Source organism: Athene cunicularia (assembly GCF_003259725.1).
Source record: "Athene cunicularia isolate RWA chromosome 12 unlocalized genomic scaffold, athCun1 chr12_part1, whole genome shotgun sequence".
Classification (NCBI taxonomy): domain Eukaryota; kingdom Metazoa; phylum Chordata; class Aves; order Strigiformes; family Strigidae; genus Athene; species Athene cunicularia.
The window spans coordinates 238,399-262,897 of NW_020799116.1; the positions used below are offsets into that span (position 1 = coordinate 238,399).

Consider the following 24,499-nt stretch of genomic DNA (forward strand, 5'->3'; position numbering starts at 1 on the left):
CCCAAAGGGGGGGGGGGGGGGTGAGTTTCCCTTTAAGCTTCCCTCCAGGGTGGGGCCGGCCTGGCAGGGAGAGCCATTAGGTAAATGTGCCCCAGGTGTTTCACATTGAGTAAATAAGGCTCAGGTGTCCCACCTAGGGATAAAAGCTGGGACCCCTTGTAGGTGGGGCAGTGTCTGTCTGTGAGGTGGATGCATTCTGCAGGGTTCCCTGTTGGGGAAGGACCTCCTGCTTCCTTGGGACTGGGCTCCGGTCAGGTATGGCTTTTGTGAACATGGGCTGTGTAGAGATTCAGTATGTGGTTTTCTTGGTCTTATGTATTTGGCTTGTGGAGTCGGTTGTCTGCTGTCCCTTCTATGGGAGACTGTATTTCACTGTTCATTGCAGCCATTGCTGGTCATGCAGTGTCGCTGTTGTGATCATTGGGATTAAGGTTGGTTATGTATAATCTGACTTGTTTGTACCCCCAGTGATCACCTGTGTACTGACCCTTTTGTGTCAAATACCATCTGGTTACTGGTTCCTCTTGATGCTGGCTGTGTCCTTTATGCTAGGTCTGGTAACTGACAAAACAGGCCAGTGCACACCTGTGGACCTAGTCCAGATTCTGCAGAGGACAAGGGAGATTCTTACACTGAGTTCCGTGGCCTTTGGACCAGATCTGCAGTTGATCTGTTATCACTCCTGAAGAGCCACAGGCTGTCCTAAGGACACATAGTAACCTTCATCGAGGAACTTTGTGACTTAAAGGCCCCTTATGCATTTATGTGCAACTACATTTATGTGTGACCAAGCAAAGCTGGCAACATCTGTAGATGTTTGCATGGATGTTAAATTCAAATATGGGGTGGCAGTGAGGGGAAGGTATACAATAAAATAAGATGATGAGGGATGTGTAACTAATAAATTCTTACCTTGTAACTAAATAGTCTGTAGTTGCTGTTGCTAAGAGATTGCATTATATTTGCTATTCAAAGAAGCAGAGCATTATAGTATAGAAGCTGGGTTTTTTTTCTGGTTGGTCCTTTAGCCCGACTCCAGAGCCCAAAAGTTTTTAGGGTGCAGGTAAATCTGACAAACTTCAAAACTTGTGCTTATGCGTGTTTATAGTCCCCAAAGTGTCAAATCGCAAATGGCAGGCAGCCCTCCGAGAGGGTGCCACAGGAGGGGTGTTGTACATGCATGGTGGTGTGTCTGCAACACTGCAGAAGGCAGGCAGAATTTAATGGGGAGGTGAAATGTTCGTGCAGGTACTGAGAGAAAATGTAGTTTCAATCAAAACAAAAATCTGGAAAAATTTTATTGGCAAGATTGAAATATTGTTTTGAGTTATTAAAAAACAGTAGCACTCTTAAAATATGCAATCTTTTTCTCCAGTGAAAACTGTCTCTTCCCTTTTCTTGAGTGACAGTCTTTTTATGCAAGTAACAGAATGGCTGAGTCATTTTCTCCATTGGAAGTAAATGCTAGCTTTTGAAAGTTTTAAGGGGAAAATTTAATATAAAATGAAGAAAACTGGGTTTTTTGTTCCCTTTTTGTAAATGGCCATGTTTCAACAAATGCATGGGATTAAATAAGGTTATCAGATCCCCATCAGGTGCAAGTTCTAACCTACCTGTAAAATTTTAATTTGGTGGTTAATTTTACACTTTCCTAGGTTGTACTTGTAGCTCTATCTCCAAGTCTTTTCAGAGATAATGTAGCTCCATGAACCATGTTTAGCATAATCAAAATAATCATGTAGGTGCAGGTATCCCAGGGTTAAGGAGAACTATAGCTATAATTAGACAAATATCTGCGGAAGGTTAAGAGCATCCTACTTCATCCTCTTGGGATTTCTGTCAGGGCTGTCACTTTTCTGGCTACTTGGCAATGATAGTTGTGTTTTTGTGGTGTCTCGGGAGCAGATGTGCTGGCTCTTTTGACTGCTACATAGATGGGAAATAAGCAGAAAGTTGTCCTGTATTCAGTTCTGTTTCCAGGGTCATCCTCTTTGAGTTTCTAAGATTTTCAAACTCAGATCATTAACAAAACCTCTGGACTTCTGTCTTATGTTTCAATCTCCATACTATTCTGTCTTATGTTCATGGACATGCTAAGCCAGCATCAGGAGCTGTGCATTGTGCTTCTCTGAGTGGAAATCTCACCCCTGCCCAGGAATCCCTGAGAGTTTCTGTCATGTTCCAGACACCTTTTGCTGGAGTAACAAAGGGATTTTTTTAAAAATAACTGTGGTTTTTTTTTTAAAGAAATTGAAATCAGAGCTCTCCCAGTATCTGCTTGTGCCTCTCCTAGCCAGGCAAGTACATTTTCAGCAGCTCCAAACTGAGGCAAACTTTAAAATCTGCAGGCATGATAAATCTGATTTACTGTAAAATGCTGCCACCTCAGGATTGGCTTTTTTAAAAACATAACCAACACAAAAATCCTCAAAACAACTCAAAACTAATAGACATAATTCCTTTGAAAATTACAGTAATGATAGCCTTGCTTTTAAAACAGATGACTAGCCCCTGGCAGAACGTGTCGTCTCTGAAAATAGTGGAGTGCCCAGAACCTAAAATACATAAGATGGAAAAAATTAGACTTGGATAAAACCAGTTATGCTAGCTTTTCACTGGCTGCACTGAGAGGAGCGCACACTCTTTCCTTAATATGTGATTGATTTACTGCCAATAAAGTGCATGTGAGATTCACTCAGAATGGTAGATTTTGCAGGCAGTGACCTCATAGCTTGAACCAGCGGCTGTAGCTGCACATTAGAAATGTTTATCTTGGGCTTTCATGCTTCTCTTCCTTCCCCCCCTTGGCTTTCTTGTAGCAGCCACAGCAGCATCCTTGTCTTGCAGGAGCTATGATGCGTTTTTGCTGTTGCCCATGTTTACCCACTTGTTAATTTTTTTCTTTCCTGTTTTTCACTTATTTTGGACATTTTATAACAAGTGGTGGTGGTCTTGTGTAGTAGTATTCCCTGAGGTTCAAGAAGCATTCATTCACTGCCAGAAATGCTGTATGAAATGGTATTCTTTAGAGAAACCTTTTCCCTTATGAAATGAAACCTGAACATTTCAAAAGGCATCATATACGGAAAGTGTGCTAAGGAATTTGAAGTGTATGGAATGTTCCCAGCTACCTCCCCTGAGGATTTCTTCAACACTGGTTAATTAAAAACCCATGTCAATAGAAGAGGTCTGCCAGCTGTCACATACAGTACAGCATATTATCTCCTGAGTTAGAAATTGTTTGATAGACCATGTTGAGTGTAGATCTGCCTGGGAGCATCTAACTTCAGTGAAACTCGCTGTGATGATGAATTATTCTTCTTCAGGTTAACTGAACCATATGGCAAAGCTAGTATAATGGAGGAAGAGCTCTGAGGCAGTGAGTGGGGGAACGGTCATATTTAAAAGGAACACTCAAGGCACTTAATGTGTCTTGATGGTATTGAAAAGGATGGATGTCAGTGGAAAACATACTCATTTGTTTATAAATTCTAGTGAAATGTTGACATGCTCTAAATTCTTTGACTGTGCAAGAAGTGACATGAATAACTCAATGCATTCATAACTGTGTGCGTTAATTGCAAAAATCGGTAAGTCTATTGTTTAGGCCTGTGAGCAGGAAATCAGACTTTTAGTAAAGTTCCCTGGTGACAATGTTGCTGTGGGTTTAGCCCAGATGCAGAATTGTCTGTGTCATACAGGTAGAAGATTCAAGAAGGGGATCTTTCCATATGGAAATCATCCTTCCACTTCAGTAGCAATACAAGTTTACATATAAACGTGTGCTGACCACCAGCACGCAAGAAGCTTGTCCCTAGAAAAAAATCTTTTGCTGTTAATTTATTTTTATTTAGATTGGGTTGCATTTGTTTTTCACTTTATTACAGCATGTTTGCAGAACCAATAAGGACACCCAGAGTTAACTATTGATGTTTATTGAATCATTCATATCAAATAAACACTTTTGGGAGTCTGATCACAGAAAGTAAAAGCATTCCTTTGAGAGGAGAGAAATCAGAAATCCTTGCTGAAAGAAAAGGATGTCTGCTTGTTTCCTTTTTAAGGAATTTAAGGATGTCAGAGGAGAAGGCATGATTTCAAGTGTCATGACTAAAATGTGGAGGCACCAGGGTGGGAGTTCTAGTATGGGCTATATGCAGTCAGGTTCACAGCTCGGGCTGAGATGCTCTGGGGTGCATTAACCCTTTGCACTGTGCAGCCCCTTATAGATAAAAAGGGGGTTTATGTGCCAGTTCTGAGTCAAACTATTAAATCAGTCATCTAATCTGTTCCAGTTGGAACTGTTCCTGTGTCTGTTCTGTGCTTACTGTCTGGGCGGACTTTAGTGTGCAAGGGTTCAGGGTTCATTAATGTATCATTTAGAATTGAAAACCTATTCAGTTTCATTTTGAAATAATTGGCATATGTTGCTATCTTTTCTCCATCTCTATTAATTTACTGATTCCACTGATGTGAGAGAAAACCATATAATTATTCCACTTTAGTAGCATCAGAACAGATATTTAAGAACCTGTTTTAGTCATTCAGTAACAGAAAATTGGACACACATAGTGGGATTATCCTGGGGTCTGGACCCATAAGAAAGTGCTCTTAACTTCCTGAAGTGCCCCAGTTGAAGATTCTCAGTACTTGCCTGCCCCATTCAGCTGGGTCCTTTGGTTCCTTTACTTTGTGTGACAAAGCCGTTAACTTAAATGGGAACATTAACGCACTGAAAGAGGATTGCAGAGGTCAGCAGTAGGAAGCCGAAAGGGAGTGAATAGAATTTTAGTGATCTGGCGGTTTACTTCACCAAATGCAAATGATACACAATTATGTTCTCACTCCTCTGTTTCACTCTCCCATGCTGATCTCTTTCCTGGATGCTGACGTTTTTCTTCTACCCTGTCTTTGCTAACATTTTCTACTAAATCAAGCAATAAGCTGCCTTTGTTACAGGTGAAGGACTCCTGGAAGTTGCAGGGGCCTGCGTCATCTGGGCTGTCAGAATTCCAGTGCCTTTTTCCAGGGTGCTGGCGTTTCTCACCGTAGTGGTCATGTAGGTCTACCTCATCATTCCAGCCTCTCTTGCTGGGGCGCTGGTGCTTGTACATCAGATACCTTCTGCCTGGATGCTGTCTTTTGGCTAACTCATTCAAGTAGGTTAGCTGTGCATGGGGGATGTCAGCATACTGATCTGACAACGACCTTCTGCCAGGATGCTGTCGCTTCTTCAGCTCCAGATAGCTGCCAAGCTCATCTTCTATCTCTCTTTTCCCTGGATGCTGTCTCTTCTGAATGTCTTCATAAGATGTGTCTTCATCAACATCTCTTTTTCCAGGATGCTGTCTCTTCTCCAGGTCACTTAAGTACTTTTTCCTAGGGTATTGTCTTATGGAAAGCCATTCTGGCAGAGGTGCATTTGATTCTGTCCAAGGAAAAGAATAATGTTAATGAGCCCTGTAATCCTCACTAAGGAAGTTGAAATGGGAGTTTGAAGTTCTGTGGTGCAGGATCGTAATCTGTTGCTCATTATGCCCATTTTATTGCACAGTTAACTGTATGGTTTTAAATTTGATCACTCTGGGTGGCATCTGTCAAAACAGTTCTGGCACATTTTTAGGGTGGATTGATACATTAGGAACTAGCTGCAGCCAGACGGGGGGACCTGCAATGACAAAACCTAATGTGTTGACTGAGGTAAATGTGAGATTCAGGTAAAGGAAGGTGAATAAAAGATGATGAGAAGCTGGAAGAAATCAGCGACAGAAGCTGCATATGGGGAAGAGCTGGAAATCAGCAGGGAAAGGATAAGGCTGAGACACAAGTTGAAGCAGGGATGTGGACATTGGAAAGCCAGCTCAGTATTTGCAGCTACCAGTCATAACTCTGTTAGTACCTCTTACTCATTCTTAAGCTCTTCCTAATATTTCAGGTCTTGGATCAACATGACCAACTCTCAGCATTCATGTGAGGAGGGAGAAAGGTGTCTGCCACCGACAAGGAGCACAGAGCTCTTCTGGGGTGGGAAGAGGAGCTGGTGCTACGTGCCCACAGAAAAAACCTATGTGCTGCTGCCTGTGGTCCCTGAGTCTGACCAGAGAGCAGGATGTCTGCAGGCTGGGAGGAGTGGGCACGGCAGCAGAAAAGCCCAGTGCTGTTGGGGGGGGTAGGAGGAGAACGGCAGCACTCCTGCCTCCAGTTAATGTTAGGTACAGGGTCTGCAACTGGGGAGTGTCCTCCACGGGTCCTCTGAGAGCTGCCCTAGGGAAGGACTTGCCAGACATGCAAGTTTTCTGTGGCAGGCTTCTACCTTCTTATGGTGCAGCAGCTGCTTAGTGATGGTACAGCATTGCCTAATTGGGGGATCTTAGGGAAGAAAGCACCTTTTGAGAGCTCTTTGTCAGTGTATTGCAACAGACCTCCTATCCTTGCCATCCCCTTAGAATACATTAGAACCTGGGAACTGTACACTGGATCTAATGATCCAGCTGATATTATGCCAGCATCATCAGATGGATGTCCCCAGGGTTACATATACCTTTATTCATCTCTTCTTCCTTTTCAGCTTTCTTGAGGACAGACTGAAGAAGGAGGCTTTCAGCTTTTTGCAGGATGTCACCCAGGGGACCTCTTCCCATGTTCTCCCTTCCCTCTGGCAGGGGCTGCCCCACGCTGCGGCAGAGGCCACAGCAGGTCAGGCAGAGGAGCAGCAGTGGCAGCGGGATGGATGGCATTGTGGGACGGGTTCTGCACCTTCCCTGGGAGAGACAGCAACAGGGGAGGAGGGTGGAGCAAACAAACCTAGAAATAACAGCAATATTTCCAGACACCGAGAAAGAAATATGGCACTACCTACCGTAGGGATTGAAGTCTCTTAGGAGGGTCCTTCCTCATTTCTGTTACTAACCTCTCAGTTCATTTGATATTCTTCAAAAAATCTGTAGTCTTCATAATTAGAACCAGACACTTGTTCATTATATTAATGAAAAATAGAGTATTTCATAAATCTGAACATTTTCAACACCTAACTTCCTAATGCACAGATATTTCTGAAAGCCAGTGATTTTGCTTTGCCTTCTTCCAAGAAGCAGAGGTAATTTCCCTCTTGAATTGTCAGCTGTTGCCCATGAGGTACAGACATATACACCTGCACTAGCCATCTCCACCAGGCAATTCCCTTTAAGGGTTCATTTTAAAATAATACTGGGATTTGCAGCACTGTCATTCCACCTGTAGTTAAAGCCCAGCTTTAACAGTCCATTAGTTTTCTAATATCTATTTCTATACACTTAAGTAGCCCTGTGATATTTGTCTGTACAAGATAGCTATGCTCTGTTGGTTGGGAGAATTTCTTGCATTGGGGAAGCACCTAATTTTTTTTTTTCAGAGACATAACAATTATCTGTTACCTCTTGCCCAGGTAACACATGTTTTTCTAATCTTTCTAGATAGCACTGGAATTCCTAATGTACTTGTCATGGATTTATTTTCCACTAAGCAGAGTTCCTTCAGTAGAATGGAATACATCTTTAATAGTAGTATAGCACTCATTTAGCTTAATTGTATCTTCAGAACATAAAAGAAATGCACAATTCTATGAAGTTCTGCAAATTTTTAAAATAGAGAATGAGTTTCTTACCTCTCTTACTGTCAGGTTTCTATCACTTCCCATGAAGTCCTTGGATAACAGCACTAAGAATGACATAGGCTATTTGGCTCAGAGCAGTCTTTAGAAGGAAAGTTAGAATCAGCTAAAAAAGAAATCATTTGGTAAATTACCTGGTTTGTAGTTTCAGATTTTTGCTTGATGCATCTGCCAAGAGAGTGTTCAGTCCTTTAAAGATGCTTGCACATCTGAGCTTTGAAGTTGCCCTTTTTCTGCTACAGACACACAGAGTATCCAGTAGAACTGTTGCTAAGTTCTCTTTGGATGGCTTGTGTCTCCGTACTTATACTGTACTGCCTCTGCACCCTTTATGCAAATAGCTGTGAGGTAATTTAGGTGATGTGTTGTTTCCTCTTTTTTTCTTTTACTGATGTCAGACCTGCATTTTGAAAGCATTCAGGACTCTGATAGTTACTTGCTGACTTCTGTATATCCATGCTCAACTCCCAGAAATTGCTGTTTTTCATTCTTTAAAGATATTATATAGAATTTTATGTAATAGAGCATAGAGAATAGGAGATTTTTCTCTGCTTAACAATGATGCTTGTGTATCCTCTGTTAAGCAATCACTGTGGAGTAAATGCAGAGAGGTAGGTGATTTATTAAGCTGAGGAAGAAAAACAATGGAAAAAAATGTAATGGATTATATTATATTAAGTTTATGCCATGGGTTCTTATTCTGAATGACACTATGCAGCTTTTGGCTCACAATTCTGTGTTTTCTTGGCACAGTCTTCCACAAACAGTACATGAGAATATGGGGTGTATATCATTAGATATTAAAGCAGAGTTATGTTGCTGCTCTGTGCTTCGAGAAGTATTATACTGTTGGAACGACAAATAAGACTCCCTGTCTTTAACCCATCTGTCTATTTGAGATATGCTTCCCCACAGTGATACTAAAAACAGATCGTGCAGGGGGGCACAGATAAAGAGCCAGTGATTCTTTGATAATATTAGTGATCCTGATGACAATATGTGGGACTGAAACTGGAGTAAGGATTGCTCACAGTACTGAAGCAATTCAGGATTCTGCTGTTGTTACTATGTGGAAGGCTTCAACCAAGTGAAGTCAGTATTTTTCTGGTTTCCCATTTGCTACTGTTGTCTCAAGCACAAAGACACCTTTGTATGCCCTCTTCATCACTGCCATCAAAGTGTTTAAGTTAAAATTTGTCTTCAGCATTAAGTAGCAACAAAACCCAACAACCTGTCGCTGTGACTTGAGAACACCTTTCTTGGTAGGACAGTGGCATTTTAGCAGCTCTCTAGGGTCTGTCTGAGACAGTTTTAGGAATACTCTTAACAGCATTGCACTTGAATGTGGATCAGTTATGCTTATAGCTAATGTAGATCTTATTGTGGTCTGTAAATTTTCCTTAAGGCAGAAGGCATTTTATGTCTGAAGAGATGATGGACATACCATCTAAAACTAAAAAAGGGTGAAGTCAGTTGTTTATCAAGTTAACTTATTACCCATCAGAATGTAACAAAAGATGGTCATCTTCTTAAAGAGCTGCTTTTCCCTGCCCCATTAAACTTCATATGATGGATCAGAAAATAGACAAGAAGAATCTTGGTTTTAGATCTTTAGGAAATGAAACCTGACTTCTTTGGGGTGACTGCAGTGGAATGCAGCTCTTACCTCAGTCTTGGGTGTCTGTGCACTTGTTCCAGATTTACAGTTGGGGACAGATTGGGGCTTACAACATTATAACTGCATTTGTAACATTTAAAGTGGAACATATTTTCTTTCTTGTTTGGATTTCTAACGGAGTTTGAGACATCATGCACTTTATGTGCAGAACATATCTATGGCTTTATGAAGATATGGTCTGCCAATCTAAGACCACATCAATATTGTTTCCCTGAGCAGGCATCAGAACCAAAGATCTGCAAGGCAATTAAATTCAAATATCAACAGGCAATTTACCATAGTGGGCCAGTAAACAAGGACTGGGCAACTAACAGTCCCTCATCCAAAGCAAAGATCCCTGTAAAGATAGTTCCTATGTGTTTTTAGATGTAAGCAACGCATTAGGGCCTTCCAGGAATCTCAGGAATTCTGGAAAGTTTTAGAAATGCTTTCATTAATACCAGAGTTCCTTGTTTAACAAAGCAATAGCTGTCTCTTAGCCCCAGATTTGCCCTAACAAAATGCCTAATCCAGAGTCCACTGGAAGCAGCCAGATTTCCCCTTTGAGTGGGGTTGGCCTTAGAACTTGTCTGTGACTTGAAATGATCCACATGGTGAACTGAATTTTAAAAAAATCCTCTCACACTTTGAAGAATGGCTCTCGAAAAACACAGATGGGAAAGAGAAGGTTAAACAGCTGAAACACTTTCACATATACAAAATCTTATAAGCAAATTAATTTAGGGAACAGCTAAGAACTTGATATTAAAAATAGCCTCCCATATGAATGTATTTCATCTTAGCACTGAGTGAATGAGTCAGATTTGAGTTGTGATACAGCAGTTGACATACTGAATTTCTCAGCTACCTAGAAATGACAGGTTAGCTAAGACTTACGCTTTGGAACTTTGTATGACTGCAGCTTGATAAATCTGCATTTGCCACATATCTCCAATGTGAAAATCCTCACAATATGTAATTATGAGCTGGAAATAATTTGTTGTTTGTAGTTCTCTCCAGTTTGGAATGAATCCAGACACATAAAGGCCTTGCATGGCTCGCTCCAGCAGCAGCCCCTCACTGATTCCTCTAACGCATGTGTCTGTGCAGTCAATGCCCAGTCTGTTGCCCAACCCTCCATTACTTTGTTTTTAAGACTCTCCAACCATCACAAACCAAACTGTGGCCCCTGATTTCTCTGTGCAAGCTCATAAGTCTTCTCCTCCATCATGCTATTTCTAGTGTAGTCAAATACTAATGCATAGATTTGGGAACTGCTATTGCATCAGTCACAGTGAACCTCCTCAGGAATTACATGTACTTGACACTAGCTGCTTGGCACTTCCTGAGTGTAGTCACTCCTTAAGATCTCTTATGGTATGGCTCCTGAGTTTAAAAAAATTAATATATTGGCCTATAAGTTAAAGTGGGCACTGATGGAATGGAAACTGCATTTTTAAACCTGTCTTTAGGAAAGCAAAATAGAACAGTGAAGTTAAGAATTCTGTTGCTGACTCCCTACAGTGCTTTCTTGATAAGCTGCTGAAGCCAAGCATGCCTTCTGAAGGAAAAAAGGATGTTTTCATTGTGTGGTTGAAGGCTTCAGTAATTTTGAATAGCTTCTTAATCTGACTTCATTATGGTTTTTTCTTCAGGTAATCATGTTTCCTCTGTCTTCTAACACAAAATATTTGGAGCACGTTAAGCGTTGTGACTACTGTCACAGAGTTTATCTCTTCCACAAGGCCAGAAGCCTGTGAAGTGAATTGGCTTGTTTTGCCAGGAATTTTTTTTAATCAGATCACATGGATAGCTAGGTCGCTATCTACGTATTGCGAAGAAGCAAGGTTAAAAATGTCTTGCCCTTGGAGCACAAGGTGGGGTTTGTACTGATTGTTATTTTCCAGTGGAGTGTATCCACAGATCTTGAGCCCGTCCATCCCAGTGGGAAGTTCTCTCACCCACACAGACTGTCAGGCAGCTGGGAGCAGTCAGAAGGTTCTAGAGTCAGCAGATCTGAGCATTTGCATTAAGATTTGATTCTTAATGCAGATGTTTGGGGCATTGGTTCCTCAACAGCCCTGCTAGGAAGCTAGTATCAAACTCAGTGGAATTTTTTCAGCTAAAATGTATTTACAAAGCATTTCAGTTTTGAATAAGTGTTTTCTGACAGGAACTTGTTTCTGTGGTACACCCCCAGTCAGCTCTTGTAGATGGGATGTTCTTATTAAACCATCAGCTCCACCCTCTAAATCACAAATAGAGAATAGATTTGCAGGACTGGCAATACCTCCAGGCTCACAGTCTCTGTACTGAGTTACCATTAATAGCCCCATCCCTGACAGCCTGTGGCAGCCTTCAGTCACAATGTTGTCCAGATACATCCTGTTCAACTTAGCAGTCACAGTTAATCAGAGGCATGAGGTGACTTGATTACTGCATTTATGAACTTACACATGGAGAAGGTAACAATGGGGTATTTTCTGTCCTGATGCAGGTAAAAGCATGAGAAGGACCAGTACATAACAAATTTCATTGAATTCCGATTCCTGGCTATGATGATAATTAAACTGACGTAATTTTCCATATGTAGCCTTGATGTTGCTTAGAGATTTAGAAATTAAATTAATTTTCTGTTGGCAGGACAAATGTTTTACTAAGACATCTGAGAAAAAATGTTTAGGGTGAAGAAAGTGTTGCTGAGATGCCCAGGATCATCAGGGCATCTTGGCCACATTCTTTGTCTTCATAGGAGCACTGAGACCAATGTTTCCTCAGCATTCTGAGCTCTGGGAACAGAAATATTTCAGTTTTACAATTTTTTTTTAAATCTAAGTAAAGTACTTGGTGAAACCTGATTAGATTTAGCTAGTGATCCTTTCTGTCCTTCTTGAAGTAGGAACCACCCAGCAATGACCATCTATGTTCTAAGACTGCAATACAGTTTTCATAAGTGTGCTTAGAAACAGAAATATTACACGGAGTACTGCAGTGAGCACAGAGAGTGTCTAGGCCTGTATGCCTAGCTACAGCAGCAGTGTGATGTCAGATTCGCGAACAAGGAATAAGGCATCTCCAAAGAAGTTGTGGGTTTTGTTTCTTTTTGTCTGGGAACACTTAAGGACTTCCAGTACCCGATCAGAACAGGAGTAGTAGCTCCAAATTGGCTTCTAGACATTGCAGGTGGGTTCCTGGTCACTGGTAGAGGTGTTCTACATGGCACAAAAGTGCATGCAAATCCCTCCTTCCAGCAGGTAGGGGCTAGGAATTCCCGTTCTCTTACGAATACTTTGTGCCAGAATGAATAGCAGTACAGTCCAACGCTAGGTCAGAAATCCTACGCTGTTTCCTATGCTGCTCAGGGATTCCTTTCCCCTAGGAGACAACTCAAAGGGAAGGCTTTGAGTGGTTTGGATCAAAAAGTCAGGCTCAGTAGAATTCTACAGGGTGACATTTGTCTTATATTCACGTTCTTTTTATAATTTCATAAAAGTTCCCTTAGCTGTTGACAGAAGCCGAATGTCAAAACTTATTCACAGAAGCACATGAAGAGAGGTCAGCCTGTTTTCATTCTCATTAAAATCTGCTTCCTGACACCTCTGAGCTGAGGACTCCCTTTAGAGAACAGGCATGAAATCCTGTGTTGCAGCTACATCCCCATGCAAAGCTTCTCAAGAGGTGCAAAATTATATCCACAGTGCAATGGCCAGGATTTCCAGCCAAGCATCCGGCCCTTTGCTCAGACTTATTTTGTATTATTTTGGACTAATTTAGTAGAGCTTTAATGCTTTGTTTAAAATAAGAAAGTTAAATTTAAGCACCTCAAAGGGTGTTTTGTTTCATGAACAATGTTCTCTTCCTATTTCACAGCTGGAATACTGTCCCTTTTAACATGCTATCTTTTTAGAATTATTTTTTGCTTTTTTTGGCCACATTTCTTTCTGCTTCACTTTCCCTGCAGCTGATTTTTCTATTTAAAAGATTTCTGGAGGTTTATTTTATAAGTGTTATTGTCCTTTCTTCCCACTCACTGCACAATTACTCATGACACTGAGCTGAATTAATGTGTGGGAGGGGAGAGTGTCTTTTCTCAAACTCCAGAGCCATCTTCCAAGTTCTACTTTTATTGCCTGTCACAAACCCACTGACACCCCAGACTTGCCTAGAGCTTGTCAGCACAGGGTTTGGCTCCCAGTGTGCATGTATATCTGTGGTCAGTTCTAGAATTGTGGAGATGTCCAACTGTCCCATTTCACACCTAAATACTGCATTTCAGACCCTTTCTCCAACCACTGTCTTTTATCACAGGTGTGTCAAGTCCCTTGAGTCCCAGAGCAACTCTGTTCATGAAGTACCTTATTTTTCTTTTAAACATTTTAAAGGGCACACCAGCTTCTGAAAGGGCTGAGAAATGGAGAGACAGGCAACTCCTTTGAGTCCAGTCAGACTCTTAGGTGTGGGCTGTGAGGATTGAGGTTTGTGTTAATCCTCCAGCCTGCCTGTTGCTTGGATTGCTGGCTCACCTCACTGCCTGCGTGTGTCCAGGAGCCTGGGTCCTCTGCTTGTTCTGAGTACTTGCCAGCTCAGTGTCAGAGTTCATAAATTGGGCCTTAGCATTAGGGCTGTCATTGGGCACACCACTGTTGGTCCCTAAAAAGATCTTAAAGGTGAATCATGAGAAAATCTGCTGCTAACCAAAATCTGATCTCTGTTTTAAACACTCATGTTTTGTGCAGTTGATCAACTATGACAGCCTGGAGTTAGGCAGAAAGTTCTCCTTGGCAGATTTTTGCATTTTTACATCTTCCTTCAGGCACCTTGCTCTGGTTGCTGGCAGAGAAGGGTAGCTGAAGCACATTGGTCTTTGGTATAGTCATCCCTCTAGGAATCTTGAAATATAGAAGTTGCTACAGAAACTTCTTTTCTTGAATTAGAGGATAAGAAAATATTGTTATGTGAAATTAATGTGCTGCCTGCCATTGCATTTGTTACCAGATTCTGAGAGATGTTGAATGTTTAAGTGGCTTGCCCTAGGTCACAGAGCTGTACTGCCAAAGTCAAGAAGTCAGACCAGAATCCATTCACTTCTTCCATTCACTTAGCATTCCCTTAGCAAAACAGATTATTTTTTTTGGTGGTGCATCACAAGACACACATCTTCCTCATTGAAATGTTTGCCTACATGACATTACTTCTGTGTGCAAAGCTGAGAGAAATATCTCCACTGTCTAGTTAAAGCATCCTATTTTTGTTAAATGTACACTGCCACTGGGACTGTAGTTTCTAGCTTCTCATCTCTAAACAATTTTATCCTCTTGGTTATTTACTGAATTGTGTTTCTTGCAATGACTACAAATCTAACCTGTTTTATGTGAACCTCTTGTTAACATTGTAAATTAGGAATGACTTGTTTGCTAACAGAAATGGGAGGCAAATCAGCTCTTTTTTTCTCTGGAAAATCTAAAAGCATAGCTTGTTTATGACACTCCTACTTGTTTGTCTCTTGACTTGAGCTAATCGGGGAGAAGATGCTGGAAATAGGTATCAGTAATGGATGGACAACTCTCTTCCTGTGTGATCCTTTCTAAAATGCAGCTTCTCATGCATCAGAACATGTGAACAGTTTTCCCTGCAGGAGGATGTACTGTATTTTTGTGAAAGGTACAATTCCTGCTTCTCTTCATCTTGATTTTAATGATGTCAGAATGCTGGAGTGGGTACAGCCACAATGATGTTTGTATGATCCTTATTATTAGACTAATAGTATAGTTTTATAAGGCAGGAAAGCTTTCAGGAATACAGACCTTTCTCAGAGCTGAGGAAAGGCACTTGTGTCTGAAAGTTGTCTCTCAGGGCTAAGAAAGGACTTATGATCCCCTGAAATTGTCAGCTTTTCCCAGGGACGGAAGTCACGATAATAAAAGGTATTATACATAACCTACAGATCCTTTGCTAAATATTAATCATTGCTGGAGACAGGGTTCCAGACAGGCTGTGTCTATCCAGTCCTCAAAATTAGTTTGCTAAGTAAATGGGCCTGGGTAGCATTCAGTGGATTTAATGAGAGGTGAGCTAAGTCTTAGAGGCACAGCCAGCGCCTGGGAGGGAGCCCTTTGTGGCAGAGGGACCCACCCCGGAGTTGGCAGCAGTGGCAGCCCAGCCTGTCACAGCACAGGTGGCTTCGGTGGGATTCATCAAAAACCAAATCCACTGAGGAATAGGAATAGTCACAGTTTTTCATTTGCTATCTAGGAAGGAGGTGAAGGCAGCTCCTCTCCCACGTTCTCTGTCCCAGCACTGAGCCCCAGCCGTGGCGGTTCTGCTCTCACTTGGTGCAGACCCCAGGGGTGGGCAATGCTCGTTTCTACAAGAGCTCTGAGGCCCTGTGGGAGTCACTGCTAGTTAAACCCGGGTGAGTGAATTGGCCTATAAAATCTGGTGAGGCCATTAGAAGCTCCGCTAGTTAATGCTGAATGTCACTTGAAGTGTGGCCTGGAAACAGTGAGGAACAGTAGTGAAGGGCCTCTTCTGGAGGCTCTGTAAGCCAGTTGACACCCTCCTTCTCAGAAATTCCAGAAATTGCAAAGCCTTCTGCTCTAACTGTAAGCCCCAGAGTCTTATAGTTTTGCAAACACAGAATTGTTGAAGCTTGATCTTTTGAATTCCTTGAAACTAATACAAAATCCTTTGAGGAAACAGTATAAGGAGAGATTAGGTCTTCTGTTTTGAATAATGAATAGGATGAGTATTGAATGAGATAGAACATTAATTTCTGTGCATGGAAGCTCTTAATAGAATTACTGAGTAAATTCCACGTGGAATGCGCAGAACTCCCCTCACCAGTTTAAATCCATAAAGGCCAGGGAAGGGGGAGTATTCCACATAGCATTAGAAGTGTTGCCAAAAGGGGTATAACGTGTTGCTTGTATCAGATAAATCATTTTATAGTTTCATGAGGAAGCAAACCCGAAGTCTTATATTAATCCCACATATTTGTTTACTGACAGACTTTTCAATATTAAACAGCATATTATGGAGTCATAACTTGACAGGTTTAATTGTATACTTAAGAGTCAGTCTAACTCACAGTTTGTTCCTTCTGGGATAGTGGCAGTTTGGAATTAAAGATCTCAATGGATTCACTGTAATGTTTCTTTATTCTGTAATTATCTCTGTGATGTTTATGCAGGGTCGGTCATTTCTATAGTTCTCTAATCAAGAGAATCCTGTGATTTGGGAAGAAAATGGCCATCTTCAGAAAAAGTGTCACTGTGCCCTGTCTCTTGTTTCAAGCGTAGTTCAGGATCTTTCAAACCAAATAATGTCACTAAATGAAACAGCCAAGACCCTATGCCTCTAAGCACCAAAACACTCAGCTGCCCAGCCTGTTTTCTCACAGCTGCTAATGACAGCACTCAAGAGATTCTTGTTTGCTTCTGACAGGGAATTAGTCATTGGACAAAGCAAATTTACAGCTCAGTATACCTTGCCAAAATACTGTTTAAGCTGAAGTAAGTTTCATGATGTAGCAAGAAGTGATTCTGGGAAATGTGATTTGTTATGATAGAAATGGTGGACATCCAGCTTCCCTTAAAGAAGTGATTCACACTGTCAAGTAAGTTGCAAAGTCAGTTGGAAGTTTGTAAATAGGAGGTCACTACTTCCCATAGCAATTAGAGTAACATGCTAATTTGTTTCCTCTATGCTGTTCCTTTACACTTGCTACTGACACAGTAGGTTACTACACTGTGGTTACTATAGAGGAGCCCTAACTGGGTGTGAAAGGGAGCAAATTTGTGAGTGAGAGTTGATAAGAGATTTAGTGTTTGGCTCAAAGTGTTTGAAAACACTGGTTTGGATTTTAAATTGTCAGCTTATAGCTAGTTCTCTTGTCGAGTTCACTGGCAGCAATCAGCACAGAGCATATTTGAAAATCCCAACTGCCAGTCCCTGCTTGTTTGGATCACAAAGGCAGAAGGCTCAGATGCTCCCGAAGGCTTGCCCTGCATGCCAGGGGTCAGAGCAGAGACCACAGTGGGAACACAACTCAGATGGAGTAAAAGCAGAATGCAGAGTTCCCGAACTGGCCCTCGTGGCTGTAGAACACTTTCCTCTTGAAATTCAGACATTTCTATAGCAGTTTTTAAAATGAAAGAATTTTATTCCCTATTGTTGTTTTCAGTTGCTGTAAAAGACAGCTGTTCATTTGTATAGATTATTCAGTAAAGTGACCTCAAGCCTTGCTTTAAGGATGCAGTGCAAATGTGATTTGCCTTCAGGTTGTCTATGTTGGTCTGATAATAAAGTGCAGGACCTCATCAGCAAGGCAGCTGCATTTGTGCCTACCTGTACACAACACCTGGGAGCAGCTGTTCTTAGTGGAGGTGCAACCTGGAATCAGATGTAGAGAGGAATTTTGAACAGGGATCTGGTGTTAACAAAGTTAACTTCAGGTACTGGTCATATGGACTGATCTGGTTGGAATAGATAATGGTTAGTTCAAGTACTGCTCCCTTCTCTGTTGTTCCTGTGTGCCTGTGAGTATGCATATGCAATATGTCTGTTTTTACTGTTTCTGGCTTTTTTTTCTAGTGGCTTTATTGTTCTTAGTAGTTACTAAGTTATTAGGTCCGCTCATTTTGCGAGGGCTTAATTTGCTTGCAATGTGTTAATCTTCCTGCAGTAAAATTATTAATTTTATCTTTTAGGGTACTAGTCTTTAAGAGTCCCGTAGCACAGCAACAGTGAAGAACAGAATCCCGTTATGGTAAGTACTATACAGAGTAAAACTGAAACCATCTACCCGAAGGGAGTTAGAATGAAATGTAGGTGTATATACATACACTACCATATACCTACACCTACCACGCATACCTACATACACCTGTGGGTGTATGAAATGGTTGAGCAAGTGAGAGGATGGAGTAATCGTGTCAGTTGTGTTGGGCATAAATAGGATATTTCAGGAGTTTTGGTAGCTGTAGATCATCATCAAGCTGATCAGGGCTAAGTTACAGTTGATTTGTAAGCTTTGCTGCAGTGTTTCAAAAAGACTTGGAAGAAGGAAGACAGTCATTTTACCCTGGCCAGGATTTCTTCCCCTTTCTCAGGACAGGCTTATAAGAAAGCTGATCACTTGGCATTACCAGCAGGTTGAAAACAACTGGAGTTTTTGCTCTTCTATTCCAGCATGGACCGCTTATGGGAAGGTTTTAGCAAATAGTAGTGATACAGTTCACAGTTTCTGGAACTGACCATTAGTCCCACTGTGTCTGCAAAGCATGTGGCAAAGAGACTAGTTAGGGGCTTTTGATTTCTATCACTTGCACCCATCACTAATGGCACCCGTGAAACTGGAAGCTGCTACTTAAAATCCCAAGCCTTCACTATATCAGGGGTGTGGATTAGTGGCTAGAAATCAGCTGGGAAACGCTACAGCTTGTACTTGGCTAACTGCAGAAACGGTCAGAGCTCTAATAGAGTGCTGAGGCGTGCACACTGTGTAGAGCACAGTAGGTCAGCAAGTCCCTTCTTCGGAGGGTTGAGTGAATTACCTGGTTAATAAGAGGGAAGTTCATAGAGTGCTCAGTTTGGAACTGTTCCCCTGCCAATCATTCACAGTCATTCAGGTGAAGCTTGATGCACAGCAGGACATGGAAGATGCACAAATGGCAGGGAAGAAGATCCCCATGACCAGTTGTTCAAGTAAGATGGTTTTCATATTGTACAACTGGCTACACAGTGACAAAGACCTTTATGTAATTTTGATCTTTAACTTTCATAGTCATTGTAATAACAATAGACTTCTCACTGGTGATTAATGGGTTTGTTTACATGCAAACAGCATGAAGTGAGAATCAGTGGGTGTTCAGCTGCCATTTGGGGGCAGGGATTGTAATTAAGCTGTTCTATAGGCCAAATACTGAACGTCATGCTTTATGGGACAACAAAGGCACATACGTGACTGGTGAGGTACATGCTGTGACCAGGAGTAGTATTGGCTTTTAGAAATGGCTTCTGTGGTCCTCTTGTGGCATCCTCTTCACACCTGCCCAGCTGGCACACTCTGTGCACCTCAGGGGAACCCGGGTGAATGAACATGCAGCACTGGAGTAAAAGTTCCCTGAGTCATTTGATACCTGGTTCTGCTGAGAGGACTGAGGCACAAAGTCTATACATTTCTCAACTCTTCTGTCACTCCCTCCCACCTGGGCCTGCTCAGCTGAGCCTGGCTATGAAAGAAGATATGTTTAAAAGCAGTTAGAGAATGGTTTGCAGATGCAAACTACAGCAGCTGGTATATTCTTGTAAGCACCAAGCTGGGAAGCCACATGGTCATTTGGTTAGAATGGAGTCTGAGAATTGGGACAGCTGTATTCTATTTCTGTCTCTCCCATTGAATTGCTCTGTGACTCAGTGGGGCATTAAGGCAGAAATCCAACTGTAGTTAAAATTGGTCAGACTCTTCATAGATGGTAATTGAAATTAGGTAGACCCTTAAATGCCTGACTTCTGTGTTCCCTGTCCACAAATAAGTGATAAGGGATACAATACGGTGAGCTCTGGTGTTTGTGACATGCTTTGAAAGTCTTAGAGAAGTCAAAAGTGTTGTTAATAGGTGGGGTTTTCTGGGGGGGGAGCAAGTAGAATTCACCAAGCCCAGTGGGCCTGGCATGCAAATTTAAGTCAAGAAAATGGTGAATAGAAAAGCTGTGCTTGATTGGACTCCAGTGAAGCTTTGGTGTGACTGTGTGTGATACGAACCCTTCTTGGTCCATAAACAATGATGTAACATCCTGTTAAATGAGCAATTTCACAGGATTCTTTCTACACACTACTGATGGCTTTACTGAACAATTTTCTTCCCCAAATTTTTTTCTTTCCTTGTCTATAGCTGCCACCAGATTGGAAATGCTCTGTGTTGGCATCTAAATGGTATGATAGAATTCTAGAATGCGCTCCTGGAATGGCTGGTGATGGCTTCATATCCTTGATGTAGAGAGGGCTGTAATACAAGAGCAATTTTCACTTTGTGGTATGAGACAGTGCAGGGTTTAGAATGCCTTCAAAGGGAGGAGTAAAAGATCATTAATAAAAGCAGTACTTTTGTTAAATTTGCTCAGTGGTGATCTACAGGTTACCTTGAAAGTGCTTATAGATCTAGAAACCATTGAAAAAGTAAAGTAACTAGAAAAATAAAAAAAAAATTCTTAGCAGTCCTTTTTAGACCTGCATTTCCATGGCTCTGATTCAGAGACTATCATGGAAGATGTGGAGTTAAAACTTTCATAACATGACATTTTTGTAGCTATTATTAAAAAATGTGACCCAACATTTTGACATTTGAAATGGCTCATCAAGAACAAGAAGGTGATTGATAGACTGTTTTTAAAATAGTTTCTGGAAGATCTCAGCAATAATCTATGATTATTTCTGAGCCTTTACTGCTCATGTTGAGTGAGAAGCTCAAGTCTTATTGCCTGAGAAATTACAGAAATGCCAAGGATTGTGTGATAAACAGGTAGTGCTGTTGATCACTAGCTGTACTCTGTAAACATAGTACCTTTGTCATCTGAGTAACAAATGATCTCTAAGCCAACAGCAAAGTAAATCTTACTGACCTTTCACAATTACTTGTCCTTTAACTGAAGAACAGTAACTCATTCTTCATTAGAATCACTTTCAGTTCTGCATGGTACTGAGAAAAGTAGCTGTGTAAATACATAACTGCCCAGGAAAAAAGGAATGTGGCAGTTTACTTGAAGGTACATAGCATTGGTCAATACAGCCTGTAATGGGGAGCTGAAAAACAGTTATGTGATGAAATTTTCAAAAATTTTCAAAAATTTTATTTTTACCATTTAGACACAAATGGAGTAGCCAGGTTTGCTGCAGTGGTCATTGCCTTGGGCACTTTTGTCTTTTGAGGATCTGACAATACATGAAGGGTGGCAGCCTCTAGGTGCCAGGTGTGTCTGACAACTGTCCCCTCCTCCTGAGGGTGCCAGTGGCAGCAGAGCTCCACTGCAGCCTCTGAATCAACTCCAGCCCTTGAAGTAGTACAGATCTGTAGCAGTAGTCTGTGATTTTTAGCAGAATTTAGATGGTATGTCCTGGAGACCCAAGTGAAAAGATCAAGTTAAATGAGTGATATTGTATCATCTTATTTGATATCCCTGGCGGTTGCTAAAGGTCTTTGGTTCTTTAATGTTTTTCTGCTTCAGAAAACGTATTAATGTCCTTGATCACATCCATGCTTCAAAGGCACTGAGATAAACAAATGACTCGCTCATGAAGTGACTGCCTATTATTTTTGCTGCAATATGGGGGGGGGGGGAAATCAAATGAAGTTGATGTCTAATCTCAGAAGAAAGTTTGTGAAGCTTAGACTCTGGAATAAGTTTCCTCCTGAAGAAAACTGTTGTAATCTCAGTTCAGTGGACGCTACAGCAGTTGGTAAACCCTCTATTTTAATTTGGTATCAGCAATGTTTGATAGCCCAGCAGAATCAAATTTCTCCCTGTCAAAACTCCCTTGATTTCAAGTTCAAGACTGCAGTCAAGAAACTTCAGGGTTGAGTTGAGGCAATAATTTCAATGGAGTTATACTTTGGATGAATTTACTAAATTTTTTTAAAATTAAGATTAAATAGCATGAGGATAGAGGTATAGTTTTTCGTGTGGGGTTTTTTTGCTTATGAATAGGAAATAGTCTGTTAATTGTTTCTGGTTCAGTCTGGGGTAAATTTTCTACCTGGTAGACCACAGCAACTCCTCTGTTCAGTGGCATTTCTTTCCAGGGTTTGGTCTGTCGCAGCTGTGGCACTGACAGAGCTAACGAGGTACTCTTCAGAGGATTGTACTTGCTGGTGCTGCTGTGCTGTTCAGAGCCCAGTGAAGCAAATGGGAACTGTATCCATCCATCATCTTTAGCTGGGATAATTCATATTTTCCTTGTATTAAATTTTCCAGATGATGCTGAAAATTTTCAGTTCAGATGTGCTTTTCATTCTTGGGGAGCTGCTCTATTTTATTTTTTAAAATCTCCTCCAAGCAAGACAAGACATAGGTTGTAACAATGCTGAGTTGGCACTTACCTGCATGTTTCAGCTGCTCCTGTGGTCTGGTATCAGTTAATATCAGAAGGAGCACTAAAATAATGTGAAATGGTGAGAACTGCAATAAAAGGGAAGTTGAGTAATTACCTTTGGGGCTGTACTAGAAATGAAATGCATGACCCCAGATCGAACATGGCAAGATGCAGCTGTGCTCTTCCGAGTGCCATCAGAGCTCCTCCCAAGCACGACTCCCCCCTTTCTCTGCGTGCCTCCTCTCTCCTTGCATTCCAGCTCTGGCTGCAGAAGACACTGCTCAGCCATTTGACAATAGGCTACCTAAAAATGATCACAGTACTCGGATTCCGATTTCAATTTCCTGTTAGAGCTCTAGAGCATTTCTTTGTTCAGGGAAAGATGAACACAGTAGGAAATGTTTAAATCGTTTAAGGAATCAGATTAAATAAACTAAAGTTTTTATTGAAGTTTCAGGAAAACTGAACTCTAGAGTGAGAAAACTTAGCAGTGATGAAAAGAACAGCTTGGAAAACCCCTCAAAATCTCTTTAGTGTCAGCTGTAAGACCTGACTGTACTGACATAGCAGGGAAGTGATCAGCTTCTGGTTTGTGTCAGTGCTTCTTAGACATCTGTCACTTAAGACATTCCTTTGGGTGTCTTGTTCCAGTGGAGACAAAAAGTGCAAGAAAAACTTGAAAGTGCAGAAACATGAAGGGTCTTTCTTTGAGACAGAGTTGCTGGTAGGGGCTGCATAGCTTGTATACCAAGTTAGCTGCATTTTTCTCCTTTAGAAGTAAATACTGGGAATAACTGGTGTTAGAAGTTAGGTTGCATATCTTTTAGTGGTGTTTCTTGGGCTCATTCCTCTCCTTGTCATACTCACCCTAGAGTGTCAGGAGACACTTGTGCCACACTGATGTAAAATGTTCAGTAAACCTGACCTGCTTTGGAGGCACATAGAGCTTCATTTAGCAGTCCTTTATCAGGACTTACACAGACAGTGATGGTTCTGCCCAGTGTAAAGTCAGGATCAGACCCATAAGTTAGTTGAAACAACATTACACCTGTTAATGATGTTGCTAGTTGTCCAGCATCATCCAACAAAGTCCCTCTGCCTGTACTGCTGTATTGCAGCAAAGTAGGAGTAACATCTTTTATTCCAATAGTTTACTTGCAGCTCAAACTTGAGGGTTTATTTCCTGCATGTAGGATATAGCAGTTGCTTATCTGAAATCTGGTAGAACTACAGAATATTCACTTCTAATATCCTGTGTTTGAAGTGAGTAATTGCTGCAAGTCATTAATCAGCCTGGAAAGGATCCTTGTGCTAGTTGGTTTTGCTTTCCACACTGCCATAATCAGTTTCCTCCGGATTGCCTGGTAATTTGGGTTCTCTGAAGTTTCGGCAGCAATAATCTCAGACTTACATGGAAAATTTATCTGTTGCAAAGCAGTACCTATCAGGATTTACTGCTTTTACAAACAGTGACTCAGCAGCCTAGCTTCCAGTCTCTCATCTTGGCTTTAGGAGAAACGTGGCTACCTGACATATTTCCCTGTTTGTGCTTCAACCAAATGAGAGTAATTCTCTGCCTTTCCGGCTGCTCTGATCATTGCAGGCCCAGTGATGAGCCTGCCTCTACTCCCACAACCTGAAAAGGACCATATGGAGTCTGGTTTTACTCCTTGCGGACTTGCTTTTATGAATCACCTCTTGAACTGTGAAGGAGAGAGAATCACCAGACAGGTCAGCCTTGATCTTGGTTTTGGTGAGCATCACAGTAATTCCTCAGTGAAGGAGTAAACTAAGGCAAACAGGCAGTGCAAGTATCAAAGGATGACCGTGGCTTCAGCTTGAATAGCTTCCTGGTTGTAAAGACATAATAACTGAGCAGGCTGATGGGAGAACGCACAGATCTACACTGTGAAACAAAACTGTGCAAAGGTTATTCTCACAAATTACTCAATTTATAAGAAAGGCCTGGTTATAATTCACTCAAAACGAGTGTGCAGAATGGCCAGCAGGTCACAATCACCAGGCAAGACCATTAAGCAGGCATTAAAACCCAATTATTAGGTACATCCAAACAGTAGTAATTAAATTTGAATCAAATTCAGCAA

At 41.4% G+C, this 24,499-nt stretch overlaps 2 protein-coding genes across 9 annotated transcripts in view; one reads left to right on the top strand and one right to left on the bottom strand.

Annotated features, from left to right (window-relative positions):
- Positions 1-24,499, top strand: part of TMCC1 (transmembrane and coiled-coil domain family 1) — a 166,690-nt gene that overhangs the window by 6,531 nt on the left and 135,660 nt on the right. For 5 of the 8 annotated variants that reach the window (XM_026857833.1, XM_026857839.1, XM_026857842.1 and 2 more), the window contains exons 1-2: positions 6,599-6,696; positions 18,014-18,072. The gene's annotated coding sequence lies outside the window, so the exon portion shown is untranslated. Of the gene's footprint in view, positions 1-6,598; positions 6,697-15,607; positions 15,718-18,013; positions 18,073-24,499 lie in introns of those variants that run through there. The other 3 variants (XM_026857834.1, XM_026857838.1, XM_026857835.1) reach the window with 2 other exon arrangements.
- Positions 3,932-8,389, bottom strand: TRH (thyrotropin releasing hormone). The gene is made up of 3 exons (XM_026857855.1): positions 7,783-8,389; positions 6,542-6,804; positions 3,932-5,428 (listed from the first exon to the last, which is right to left on the bottom strand). The coding sequence occupies exons 2-3, from the start codon at positions 6,735-6,737 to the stop codon at positions 4,842-4,844; spliced, it is 783 nt and encodes a 260-aa protein (XP_026713656.1). The 5' UTR covers positions 6,738-6,804; positions 7,783-8,389; the 3' UTR covers positions 3,932-4,841.

Bases quoted from the DNA above. Each gene is read 5' to 3' on its own strand.
- TRH (XM_026857855.1), bottom strand. From the start codon at position 6,737: ATGCCATCCATCCCGCTGCCACTGCTGCTCCTCTGCCTGACCTGCTGT. The intron at 5,429-6,541 runs GTATATGTAACC...TTCCTTGGACAG, and splicing joins GGAAGAAGAGATGAATAAAG to AATCAAATGCACCTCTGCCA.